At 40.1% G+C, this 14367-nt stretch overlaps 1 protein-coding gene across 1 annotated transcript in view; it reads left to right on the top strand.

Annotated features, from left to right (window-relative positions):
• Positions 1-445: 445 nt before the first annotated feature.
• LOC140728869 (scavenger receptor cysteine-rich type 1 protein M130-like) overlaps positions 446-14367 on the top strand; it is a 61983-nt gene continuing 48061 nt past the window's right edge. The window contains exons 1-6 of the mRNA XM_073047955.1: positions 446-560; positions 4411-4463; positions 4736-4829; positions 5273-5584; positions 11387-11419; positions 12296-12607. Of these exons, the coding sequence (XP_072904056.1) occupies positions 446-560; positions 4411-4463; positions 4736-4829; positions 5273-5584; positions 11387-11419; positions 12296-12607 (919 nt within the window). The remainder of the gene's footprint in view (positions 561-4410; positions 4464-4735; positions 4830-5272; positions 5585-11386; positions 11420-12295; positions 12608-14367) is intronic.

Raw genomic sequence — 14367 nt, 5'->3', positions numbered from 1 at the left:
TCTTCGCGTTTGACAGGGAAATGTATGCTCTTGATTTACATACGACATACCAGAAATTGAAAAGTCTGAATTCAGGACTCAAGGTGGTATATTTGAATACGCTTTGCTTGTTGAATAAATTTAATCATCTTGCAGTGCAATTTCAGAATGATAAATATGATATTTTAGGCATTGCAAAAGCAGGACTTAATGATGATTATATCTGGGAGTTAAATTTCCAAGGGTACACGTTGTACCTTAGGATATGCTTGGTGGCAGACAGAGCGGCGTGGATCTGATGATAAAATAGAAAACCAAACATTAAAAAGAGCTGGCATGGGGTCGCAAGATGATAAATCATTGTGGATAGACCTAAGAAACAGCGAGGGTAAAAGGACCATAATGGGAGATTCATACAGATTCCCAAACAGTTGTATGTTTTGCAAATTACAAGGGAAGGTAGAAAATGCATGACAATCGGAATAACAACGTTGTCATGGGCGATTTCAACATGCATGAGGATTGGGAAGATTACGTCTATAGTGGACAGCAGCAGGATGGATTTATCGAGTGCCTAAAAGGTGATTTTTTAGAGCAGGTCACATTTGAGCCCACTAGGTAATCAGCTATTCAGGTATGGGTCTGTGCAATGAACTAGAGTTTATCAGAGAGCTTAAAGAAAAATAATCCTTAGGGTAGAATTGATCATGATGTGATCGAATACACTAGGAAATTTGAAGAGGAGGAGTAAAATTTAAAAGTATCTTTAGTACACTGGAGGAAACGGAATTACCGGGGTATGAGAGAGAAGTTCCTGAAAATTAATTGGAAAACAACGCGGGCAGGGCTGACGGCATAGTATAAATGTCTGCTAATTTTGAAAGCAAATCAGAAAGGACAGGATAAATATATCCCAAAGAGGAAGAGGTATTCGTAAGGAAATATTACACAGCCGTGGCTATCAAGGGATGTTAGAGGCAGCGTAAATAAAAAGAGAGAACTTATAATAGAGCAAAAATGTTTCTTCAGACAAGTAACGTGTAAGAGAGTGGGTATCGGATAGCTGATTTTTTTTTACAGTTGTATTAATGGCGGGTAAGCAAACGGCGGACAAACGGCCTTAGCATTTTGCATGAGTCTTCACTATGGAAGTGAATAGAAGTGTGCGGAAAGTTCCCTGTGTCATGGGTCATGAAGTGTGTGAAGTTACCGTTAGCAGAGAGCAGATTCTTTGGAAACTAAACGGTCGGAAGATAGGTCGGTCAACTGGGCCACGTTTCCGGAAGGGGGAAAAGCAGAAGAAAATAAATGACAGTACAGTTATTAGCCTCAGTTGTTCTGAAGATGTTGAAGTCGGTTATTAATGACGAAATTTCTCGGTAATTCAAATCACATGATAAAATAGGCGGCAGTCAGTTTCCTGAAGGGGAAATATTGCCTTACAAATATATTAGAATTATTTGTAGAAATAACAAACAGGATGCACAAAGGCGAATCACTGGATGTTGTGTACTTAGATTTTTGAAAGCCCTTTGTCAAGCTGCCATGCATGAGGCTGCATAACAAGTTAGGAGCCTTTACTTTTACAGAGAATAATTTAGCATGGAGAAAGCAATGGCTGATTGGCAGGAGGCAAAGAATGAGAATTTAAAGCAGCGATTTGTGGCTGGCTGCGGTCAGTTTGGTATCCCACAGGTGACTGTTTTGGGACCGGTTCTATTTTACGTTTAATATCAATGATTTTTATGATGATTTTGATAGATTTCTTGCAGTTTGCAGATGATATGAAGATACGTGGTGAGGTAGGCAGTTTGCAGGAAGTACAAAGGCTATAACAAAGTCTTCAACGCCTGAAGAGTATGGACAAAAAACTGTAGTAAATTATATAACTTATTGGAAAGTATATCGTCGTGCACTTTGTTAAAATAAAGTAAAATGCTGGCTATTTTTCTAATTTGAGAGTGAATCCGAAAGAAACAAAATCTGTGTCTCAAAGGGACTGAACAGTCCTAGTCCAGGATTCTGTAAAGGTTACTTTGCAGATAGGGTCTGTGGTGAGGAAGGCAACAGCGATATTAGCATTCAGTTCAAGAAGTTTAGAATATAAAAGATGTGCTGCAGAAATGTTACAAATCAAAGGTGGGGCTTTCCTTGGAGTTCTGAGAACATAGTGGGCTGCTTATATTAGAAAGGACCTGCTGAAGCTGGAGAAGGTTCAAAGGAGGTACAAACATAATTCCAGTTTTGAACGGCGTGACACTTGAAGAAGACTTTGAATGTGTATTCCCTAGAATACAGAAGAATGAGCTGTCACTTAATTAAAAACTATCAACTGCTGAAATGTTTTAATAGAATGCATGTGCTGATGATCTTTACAATGTTGCGAGAGTCTAAAACCACAGAACACAGCCTTTTAAAACGGATATGAAGAGGAATTTCTTTTGGCTAGTGAATGGAAAATTCCTGGAATTATTTGTCTCAGGTAGAGGTGGAAGCCAAGTCTTTATGCATATTTAAGGAGGAGGTTGATGTATTCTTTGTTGGCAAGGGCATGACGTGATATGGCAAGATGGCAGGAGATTGGGGCTAAGAGGAAAATTAGTTCAGTCAGGATGAAATGACAGTCAGAATCTGCTAATTCTGCTCTAATGTAATGTGGAGTTTTGAACATATACCTGGAGCGATTTATAGTTCTCAGTAACTTAACATGATACATACATCTGGAAAGTTGGCAAAGCCCGAGTGTCAGATGGAGAATGTGCTAATCCACAAAAGGGGTAATTGAGATTAGGATAGAACGCCGATCTCCGTTTCCTGAATGCAGTGTATCATTTATGGAAACGTACTACAAGTATCCCTTACGAATAATGCGTCGTGTTGCAACTGTGCAGTTGTAGAGACACATATTTGATTCTAACCCACGCTGCTGTCTGCGTGTAATGCAGAGTATGTTTTCTTATGTGCTGCCTGTTTCTTCCGTTACTCTGGTATCTTCCAACAAGTGACGGTTTGCTGATTCGTAGGCCAACCGGAAGCCATAAACTATTATTCAGTGGAAAAAGACTATTCATGCATAGAGCAGTTAGTGGGATGTCGTGAGATGTACCAAGTACAGGATGATGGAAAATAATGCGAAGAGGAACTAAACTCTTCGTTCTTCAGAAATAAACGTCGACAAGAGAGCTTGATTGGTTTATTTCCTATCGTCAGCTAAGACTAATTAAAAGTTTATTTTCCCTCAATTCACAACGAAGAGGTTTAAACAGCAGTTGAACTGGGGTGATAATGTTTCAACCGTCAAGAAAAATAAAGAAATGATTAGCATTGTTTACCTGTCACATGTAGTTCGACATGTACAGTGACATGTGCCGTTTGCGTTAAATCCAATCAGTGAGGCTTGGTTTGGGCTGCGCAATGATAAGTTGAAGAGTGCCATTGTACACGAGCAGAGAAAATATATTGAACAACGTTCACAAATTATAATATTGGCCTTGAATTGATGCATATAACGATGCGTTTTAAACTTGTTAGCAAGAAAATAGCAATGCGTCAGACGGTTCCTGTCAATGGAGCTAAGTTGATCGGGCACTTCGATTGGGTGGAGATCGTAATCCGTTCATGCTGCTTAACCCAGCGTACCAACAAGCTCAGATATAAATATTAGAATACAATTCTGTGAATATACACAAACAAATACGAACAGACAAATTAAATTTGTAGTGATTAAATGGACAGATTGGAAAGCAGGTTTATTTTTGGGCCGAGTAACCTCATTAATCCGCATTCAAGTTGCTTTTTACACAGAAAACAATTTTACGCAAGGGCGTTATGCAGGTTTTGTGGGAGGAATAACTTCCCGTGATTTGTATCCGAAAATACATGAGTGGCAGCAAACAGTGTGATTAGATGGATGGGGCAGTCAAAGGCACAACTTCATGATGCTTTTGCGTTTCAATTTATATTTATTGCAAGAATCGCAGCGGTGTATTCAGAGCCACAAATGCAAGCACTACATGGGACCAAAGAGGTCGGAGGGCGGTACTGGGTGGGCGGGGGTGAAGTTGCAGGGGTCCGGAGAATGTGGGGATCGAGATTGTGATGTGGCAGATATTTTTAATATTGAATGCATATTAACATGATATCCCTCTTACCATGACTTCCTAACCACACAAGTACACCAGACCCTTAACATCACAGGCAAATGGATTGACTTTATTTATTATATCCTTCACATACATGAGGAGTAAACATCTATACGTTACGTCACCATATAAATGTGTAACGAGTAATCATAATAATTTATACTAAATAGAACAGTCAATGGATTTTAGATTACATTCAAATCAGTGTGAGTTATTTAGTCTGAAGTTCTGGTGGAAGAAGCTGTCCTGGAGCCCCTTAGCAAATCTAATTCTACATTTCTTTTTTCAGGCCGCCGGGAGGATCCTCAACTCGAGCCATCAGGTAACCGCGCTAAATTCTCAGTAAGCGAAGGGCTTGTTTTTTTTTTAAACTAATTTTTAAAGAGGATCGACATAAGAGGCGTCTCTTCATCTCATGGAATGACGAACATCATTAAACATCATGCAAGGCAGTGGGCAGAGACAGTATTTATTCCTGAACGTTAGAAAAATAAAAAAAAACGATAGTACTTATTCATTCCATTGACGTGAATGCTCGGTTCGATTCTTCTCCGATAGTGCCCAGTTTCCGGAATTTTTCACACCTGCAACTAGGTTCGATTGCCTGTTTGCAGAGGACTGTGTATAGTCGGGGCACTGACACAGAGCCTATCGACAGCTTTCCAAAGAGTAAAAACGAGCGAGCAGTCAATGTTGCCTCTGAGCTGCGTGAGTGTGCGGACGCACAGTAAATGAAAACATAGGCACACTTAGCCGGTGTTGCCGCGCAGTTTGAAACTTATTCACATGGTTACACTTAACATTTTACACAGATGTAAGGGCGTGTAAAACTCTGTTTTTAAATTTTTTAAATCTTTTGTTAAGCAAAGCTGTAAAAGAAATTAGAGTGAACTTTGAAACAGATCACCTTGTTTTCCTCGGAGACACCCATTTCTTTCCCTGGAATGACCGATAGACTTTCGGTTCTCAAGACATTATATAGTTCATTGACTACTTTCGTCACGTTATGAACCTCAGCAGGGGTTTGCACAGCCTGATATCCCTATTGATCATCACGTTGTTCATGGAAAAATGTAATGTTTGGTGAGGCTTAAATCGTCGCAGACCTATGATATTTTATTTTATGTTTTTTTTATTTTTTTGTTTTACAGAAGGACCGATGTTAAGGTTGGTGAACGGGAACAGTCGATGCGCCGGGAGAGTGGAGATTCACTACAAGGGGAACTGGTGGACTGTGGATAGTGATTTTTGGAATCCGCTGGCCTCGAAAGTGGCGTGTCGTGAGCTTGGTTGTGGCGCCGTGCTGAAAACCTTAAAAAATGCTCACTTCGGGGAAGGATCCGGCCCAGTTTTGTCGGAGGATGTTACATGCGACGGCAGCGAGGACAATTTCCGCGAGTGTACAATAGATGAATGGCTTGACTACTATCCACACGAAAACGATGTCGGCGTTATTTGTGAAGGTAAAAGTAACGCTTTTATATATGCGGTATCGCTATTTTGGTGTCGTCCGGGATGTCGCAGATATCAAATACCGGCACGGACCGCTCTCCGTATCTTACTTTACACTAAATCCATTTTATGTGGCGATTAGCCCAGTCAGGTTCGATTTAAATTTAGTATTATCGTGCTCCTTGCTGTGAAGGTAATTCAATAATTGCAACAAGTGCATATAAATGCGATAGTCGGGTTAACTCCCGGAACAGAGTCGAAATGCACATGTGATTGAGGGAAAATGATGTCGTCAGGACTGTAGAGAATTGGACTCAAAACGTCGGGAATTTCTGTACTCCCAGAGATGACGGTTGCCGTGTTCAGTTCCTTCATAGTCTGTTTGTACTTTTTTCCAGCAGCCAGGACATGCAACCGTTCATTACCGGCGCAATATGGCATGGAATCAGTCCTGTCCTATTTCGCACCAAATAGCTTACATCCAGGTAGCACGTTAGAAAGTTGCCTCTCAGGTTCTTTTTTAAGAATTATTTCATCCCTCATGTTAACTCTGTCGATCAGTTTAGATGCCCTTTCCATAAATGCAGAGAATTCCTGTTCTCTGGCAGATGATAATCATGCCTCCGAATTCCTTCATATTATTGAAATGAATCCGCAACTTGGAAATAATATGTAAACAGGAAATGAGGGTTTATGCCTTTTTGCACCATGTACTCTGCAATCAATTTTGCCTTCAATATTTCCAGACATATTGAATATATCCAAAAATACTGGATTCAAAATAAATATATAGCAACTGCTGTTTGCTTTCACATGTTGACATGACACTATTTGAGTGTCACCGAGTGACAGGCCCATAAGACAATCGCTAGAGAATCTTCGTCAATTTCGCCTCATGAACTCAAACGTGTACTGTACTGCAATGTTACTTTTTGTTTGTTGTTCCTAGTTATTGTATGACTTAGCGAATTGAATTCAGGATTCCTTCAGACTGAAACTAAAAGAAAAAAATATATATTTGCACGTCAAGCTGGAAGTGAAGCGCTGATGCTGTACCCATCAATAAACAAGTTCTCCTTGTGAGCTTCAAGGATTTACTTCACTGAAAGAAGAAGGATTTCAAATAGTGAGGATTAGTCAAGTCAACTTCTCTCTCTCTCTCTCTCCTCATCTCTCTCTCTCTCTCTCTCTCTCTCACTCTCTCTCTCTCTCTCTCCTCTCTCTCTCTCACTCTCTCTCTCTCTCTCTCTCTCTCTCTCTCTCTCCTCTCTCTCTCTCTCTCTCTCTCTCTCTCTCGGTCCTTTTCAAAGTTTTCAGCATGGAGCAAGCTAGTTTTAAAGTTTAACAGCTGCCATTCCTCTTCTCTATGATGAGTTTAAAAGGACAGTGTTTATAACTGGGAATTCTTCGCGTTTGGACAGGGAAATATAATGCCTCTTGATTTACATACGACAGACCAGAATTGAAAAGAGTGAATTCAGGACTCAAGGTGCTATATTTGAATGCGCTTTGCATGTGGAATAAGATTAATAATTTTGCAGTGCAATTTCAGAATGAGAAATATGATATTTTAGGCATTGCAAAACCAGGAAGATTATATCTGGGAGTTAAATTTCCAAGCGTTGTACCAAAGGATATGCTTGGTGGCAGACAGAGCGACGTGGATCTGATGATAAAGTAGGAAACCAAACATTAGAAAAAGCTGGCATCGGGTCGCAAGATGATAAATCATTGTGGATAGACCTAAGAAACAGCGAGGGTAAAAGGACCATAATGGGAGATTCATACAGATCCCAAACAGTTGTAAGTATGTTCTGCAAATTACAAGGAAAGGTAGAAAAATGCATGACAATCGGGGAAAAAAATACATTGTCCATGGGCGATTTCAATATGCATGAGGATTGGGAAGATTACGTCTATGCTGGAAACCAGCAGGGCGGATTTATCGAGTGCCTAAAAGGTGACTTTTTAGAGCAGGTCACATTTGAGCCCACTAGGTCATCAGCTATTCAGGTATAGGTCTGTGCAATGAACTAGAGTTTATCAGAGAGGCTTAAAGAAAAATAATCCTAGGGTAGAATTGATCATGATATGATCAAATTCACCAGGGAAACTTGAAGAGGAGGCGTAAAATTTAAAGTATCTTATTTACACTGCAGGAACCGGAATTACCGAGGTATGTGAGAGAAAGTTCCTTGAAAATTAATTGGAAACAACACTGGCAGAGCTGACGGCATAGTATAAATGTCTGCTAATTTGAAGCAATCGAAAGCACAGGATAATAATATCCCAATGAGGAACAGGTATTCGTAAGGAAATATTACACAACCGTGGCTATCACGGGGTGTTAGAGCCAGCGTAAATAAAAAGAGAGAACTTATAATAGAGCAAAATGTTTCTTCAGACAAGTAACATGTAAAAGAGTGGGTAGCGGATAGCTGTTTTTTTTTTACAGTTGTATTAATGGCGGATAAGCAAACAGCGGATGAACTGCCTTAGTGTTTTGCATGAGTCTTCACTGTGGAAGTCAATAGAAGTGTGGGGAAAGTTACCTGTTTCATGGGTCATGAACTGTGATTAAGTTACCATTAGGCAGAGAGCAGTTTCTTAGGAAACTAAAACGTCGGGAGATAGGTTGGTCAATTGGGCCACGTTTCCGGAAAGGGGAGAAGCAAAAGAAAATAAATGGCACTACAGTTAGCTAGCCTTCAGATGTTAGGAAGTTGATGAATCGGATATTAAAGTCAAAATTCAATGGTAATATCAAAGTACATGATAAAATAGGCGGGAAGTCAGTTTCCTGAATGGGAAATATTGCCTTACAAATCTGTTGGAATTATTTGTTGAAATAACCAACAGGATGGACAAAGGCGAATCACTGGATGTTGTGTACTTAGATTTTAAAAAGACCTTTGTCAAGCTGCCATGCATGCGGCTGCATAACAAGTTAGGAGCCTTTACTTTTACAGAAAAGAATTTAGAATGGAGAAAGCAATGGCTGATTGGCAGGAGGTAAAGGATGAGAAGTTAAAGCAGTGATTTGTGGCAGGCTGCGTTCAGTTTGGTATCCCACAGGTGACTGTTTTTGGACCGTTTCTATTTTAGGTTAAATATCAATGATGTGTATGATGATTTTGACAGATTTCTTGCAGTTTGCAGATGATATGAAGAGACGTGGTGAGGCAGGCAGTTTGCAGGAAGTACAAAGGCTATAACAAAGACTTCAACGACTGAAGACTACGGACAAAAATATAGTAAAATATATAACTTATCGGAAAGTATATCGTCGTGCACTTTGTTAAAATAAAGGAAAATGTTGGCTATTTTTCTAAATTGAGTGTAAATCCGAAAGAAAAAAACCTGTGACTCAAAGGGACTTAACAGTCCTAGTCCAGGATTCTGTAAAGGTTACTTTGCAGATAGGGTCTGTGGTGAGGAAGGCAACACCGATATTAGCATTCAGTTCAAGAAGATTAGAATATAAAAGATGTACTGCGGAAAATTTACAAACCAAAGGTGGGGTCTTCCTTGGAGTTCTGAGAACATATTGGGCCCCTTATATTAGAAAGAATCTGCTGAAGCTAGAGAAGGTTCAAAGGAGGTTCAAACATAATTCCAGTTTTGAACGGCGTGACACTTGAAGAAGACTTTGAATGTGTATTCACTAGAATACAGAAGAAAGAGCTGTCGCCTAATTAAAAACCATCAACTAGTGAAATGTTTTAATAGAGTGGATGTGCAGATGATCTTTACAATGGTGGGAGAGTCTAAAACCACAGAACACAGCTTTTTAAAACGGATATGAAGAGGAATTTCTTTTGGCTAGTGAATGGAAAATTCCTGAAATTATTTGTCTCAGGTAGAGGTGGAAGCCAAGTCTTTATGCATATTTAAGGAGGACGTTGATGTATTCTTTGTTGGCAAGGGCATGACGTGATATGGCAAGATGGCAGGAGATTGGGGCTAAGAGGAAAATTAGTTCAGTCAGGATGAAATGACAGTCAGAATCTGCTAATTCTGCTCAAATGTAATGTGGACTTTTGAACATATACCTGGTGCGATTTATAGTTCTCAGTAACTTAACATGATACATACATCTGGAAAGTTGGCAAAGCCCGAGTGTCAGATGGAGAATGTGCTAATGCACAAAAGGGGTAATTGAGATTAGGATAGAACGCCGATCTCCGTTTCCTGAATGCAGTGTATCATTTATGGAAACGTACTACAAGTATCCCTTACGAATAATGCGCCGTGTTGCAACTGTGCAGTTCTAGAGACACATGTTTGATTCTAACCCACGCTGCTGTCTGCGAGGTATGCAGAGTATATTTTCTTATGTGCTGCCTGTTTCTTCCGTTACTCTGGTATCTTCCAACAAGTGACGGCTTGCTGATTCGTAGGCCAACAGGAAGCCATAAACTATTCTTCAGTGGAAAAATCTATTCATGCATAGAGCAGTTAGTGGGATGTAGTGAGATGTTCCAGGTACAGGATGATGGAAAATAATGCGAAGAGGAACTAAACTGTTCGTTCTTCGGAAATAAACGTCGACAAGAGAGCTTGATTGGTTTATTTCCTATCGTCAGCTAAGAGTTTATTTTCCCTCAATGCACAGCGAAGAGGTTTAAACAGCAGTTGAACTGGGGAGATAATCTTTCAACAGTCAAGAAAAATAAAGAAATGCTTAGCATTGTTTACTTGTCACATGTAGTTCGAAATGTACAGTGACATGTGCCGTTTGCGTCAAATCCAATCAGTGAGGATTGGTTTGGGCTGCTCAATGATAAGTTGAAGAGTGTCATTGAACTCGAGCAGAAAAAAATAAATTGAACAACGTTCACAAATTATAATATTGGCCTTGAATTGATGCATATAACCATGCGTTTTCAACTTGTTATCAAGAAAATAGAAATGCGTCAGACGGTTCCTGTCAATGGAGCAAAGTTGATCGGGCACTTCGACTGGGAGGAGATCGTAATCAGTTCATGCTGCTTAACCCAGCGTACCAACAAGCACAGATATAAATACTAGAATATAATTCTGTGAATATCCACAAACAAATATGAACAGACAAATTAAATTTGTAGTGATTAAATGGACAGATTGGAAAGCAAGTTTATTTTCGGGCGGAGTAACCTCATTAATTCGCATTCAGTTTGCTTTTTACACAGAAAACAATTTTATGCAAGGGTGTTATGCAAGTTTTGTTGGAGGAATAACTTCCCGTTTTTTTTTTGTATCCGAAAATACATGAGCGGCAGCAAATAGTGTGATTAGATGGATGGGGCAGTCAAAGGGATAACTTCATGTTGCTTTGCTTTTCAATTCATATTTATTGTAAGAATCGCAGCAGTGTCATCAGAGCCACAAATGCAAGCACTACATGGGACCAAAGAGGTCGGAGGTCTGTACTGGGTGGGCGAGGGTGGAGTTGAAGAGGTCCGGAGAATGTGGGGACTGCGATTGTGATGTGGCGGGTATTTTTTTAATATTGAGTGCATATTAATATGAGATCCCACTTACCATGTCTTCCTAACCACACAAGTACACCAGACCCTTAACATCACAGGCTAATGGATTGACTTTATTTATTACATCCTTCACATACATGAGGAGTAAACATCTTTACGTTACGTCACCATATAAATGCGTAACGAGTAATCATAATTATTTATAATAATTTATACTAAATAGAACAGTCAATGTATTTTAGATTACACTCAAATCAGCGTGAGTTAATTAGTTTGATGGTCTGGTGGAAGAAGCTGTCCTGGAGCCCTTTAACAAATCTAATTCTACATTTCTTTTTTCAGGCCGCCGGGAGAATCCTCAGCTCGAGCCGTCAGGTAACCTCGCTAAATTCTCAGTAAGCGAAGGGCTTGTTTTCTTTTAAACTAGTTTTTTACCGAGGATTGACATAAGTGGCGTCTCTTCTTCTCATGGAATGACGACCATCAGTAAACATCATGCAAGGCAGTGGGCAGAGACAGTATTTATTCCTGAACGTTAGAAAAATAAAATAAAAATAAAACTTATTCCTGAACGTTAGAAAAATAAAATAAAAATAAAACTCCTTATTCATTCCATTGACGTGAATGCTCAGTTGGATTCTTCTCCGATTGTGTCCAGTTTCAGGAATTCTGCACACCTGCAACAAGCTTCCATTGCCTGTTTGCAGAGGACTGTGTATTGTCCGGGCACTGACACAGAGCCTATCGACAGCTTTCCGAAGAGTAAAAAAGAGCTAGCAGTCAATGTTCCCTCTGAGCTGCGTGAGAGTGCGGACGCACAGTAAATGAAAACATAGGCACACTTAGCCGGTTTTGCCGCGCAGCTTGAAATTTATTCAGATGTATACACTTAAAATTGTACACAGATGTAAGGGTTTGTAAACCGTTTCAAAAAAAAAATGAGAGTAATATTTGTTAAGCAAAGCTGTAAAATAAACTAGAAGGAACGTTGAAACAGATCACCTTGTTTTCCTCGGAGACACCCGTTTCATTCCCTGGAATGACATATTGACTTTCGGTTCTCCAGACAGTAAATAGTTCATTGACTATTGTCGTCACGTTAAAAACCTCAATAGGGGTCTGCACAGCCTGATATCCCTATTGATCATCACGTTGTTCATGGAAAAATCTAATGTCTGGTGAGGCTTAAATCGTCGCAGACCTATGATATTTTATTTTATGTTTTTTTTCAAAAAAAAAATTGTTTTACAGAAGGTCCGATGTTAAGGTTGGTAAACGGGAACAGTCGATGCGCCGGGAGAGTGGAGATTCACTACAAGGGGAACTGGTGGACTGTGGATAGTGATTTTTGGAATCGGCAGGCCTCGAAAGTGGCGTGTCGTCAGCTTGGTTGCGGCGCCGTGTTGAGAACCCTAGAAAATGCTCACTTCGGGGAAGGATCCGGCCCAGTTTTGTCGGAGGATGTTACATGCGACGGCAGCGAGGACAATTTCCGCGAGTGTACAATAGATGAATGGCTTGACTACTATCCACACGAAAACGATTTCGGCGTTATTTGTGAAGGTAAAAGTCACGCTTTTGTATCTGCGGTATCGCTATTTTGCTGTCGTCCGAAATGTCGCAGATATCAAATACCGGCACGGACCACTCTCCGTATCTTACTTTGCATGAAATCAATTATATGTGGCGATTAGCCCAGTCAGGTTCGATTTAAATTTCGTATTATCGTGCTCCGTGCTGTGAAGGTAATTAAATAACAGCAACAAGTGCATATAAATTCTGTGTGGAATGAGCTTCCTGTAGAAGTAGTAGAGGCCAGTTCAGTTGTGTCATTTAAGGTAAAATTGATAGGTATATGACAGGAAAGGAGTGGAGGGTTATGGGCTGAGTGCGGGTAGGTGGGACTAGGTGAGATTAAGAGTTCGGCACGGACTAGGAGCGCCGGAATAGCCTGTTTCCCTGCTGTGATTTTTATATGGTTATATGGTTAAATGCGATAGTCGGTTAACACCCAGAACAGAGTCGAAATGCATATGTGATTGAGGGAAAATATGTCGTCAGGACTGTAGAGAACTGGACTCAAAACGTCGGGAATTTCCGTACTCCCAGAGATGACGGTTGCCGCGTTCAGATCCGTCATAGTCTGTTTGTACTTGTCTCGGCAGCCAGGACATGCAACTGTTCATTGCCGGCGCAATGTGGCACTGAAACAGTCCTGTCCTATTTCTCACCAAATAGCTTACATCCAAGTACCTCGTTAGAAAGTTACTTCTCAGGTTCTTTTTAAAGAATTATTTCATCCCTCATGTTAACCCTGTCGATTCAGTTTAGATGCCCTTTCCATAAATTTAGAGAATTCCTCTTCCCTGGCAGATGATGATCATGACTCCGAATTCCTTCATATTGTTGAAATGAATCCGCAACTTGGAAAGAATATGTAAACAGAAAATCAGGATTTATGCCTTTTTGCACCATATTCTCTGCAATCTATTTTGCCTTCAATATTTCCAGACATATTGAATATATCCAGAAATAATGGATTCAAAATAAATATATAGCAAATACAGTTTGCTTTCCTAAGTTGACATGACACTATTTGAGTGTCAACGAGTGACAGGCCCCTAAGAGAATCGCTAGAGAATCTCCATCAATTTCGCTTCATGAACTCAACGTGCACTGTACTGCAATGTTACTTTCTTTAATTGTTGTTGCTAATTACTGTATGATTTAGTGAAATGATTATCGGATTCCTTCAGACTGAAGCTAAAAGAAAAAAAATCTATATTTTCACGTCAAGGTGGGAAGTGAAGCGCTGATGCTTTAATCATCAATAAACAAGTTCTCCTTGTGAACTTCAAAGATTTATTTTCAATCAAAGAAGAAGGATTTCAAATAGTGAGAATTAGTCAAGTCAACCTCTCGCTCTCTCTCCCTCCCTCTCTCTCTCTCTCTCTCTCTCTCTCTCTCTCTCTCTCTCTCTCTCTCTCTCTCTCTCTCTCTCTCTCTCTCTCTCTGTCTTTGACTGTCTGTCTGTCTGTCTCTCTCTCTCCCTCCCACCCCATTGCCACCTATCCCACCCCCCCCCCACTCTCTCGGTCCTTTTCAATGTTTCCGGCATGGGAGCAAGCTAGTTTTCAAGTTTAACAGCTGCCATACCTCTTCTGTATGATGAGATCAAGAGGACAGTGCTTATAGCTGGGAATTCTTCGCGTTTGACAGGGAAATGTATGCTCATTATTTACATACGACAGACCAGAAACTGAAAAGTGTGAATTCAGGACTTAAGGTGCTATATTTGAATGCGCTTTGTATCTGGAATAAGA

The sequence above is a fragment of the Hemitrygon akajei genome, chromosome 1, assembly GCF_048418815.1.
Source record: "Hemitrygon akajei chromosome 1, sHemAka1.3, whole genome shotgun sequence".
NCBI classification, from domain to species: Eukaryota; Metazoa; Chordata; class Chondrichthyes; order Myliobatiformes; family Dasyatidae; genus Hemitrygon; species Hemitrygon akajei.
The sequence above is the reverse complement of the archived record's forward strand: the minus strand, read 5'-3'. Positions and strand labels throughout refer to the sequence as shown.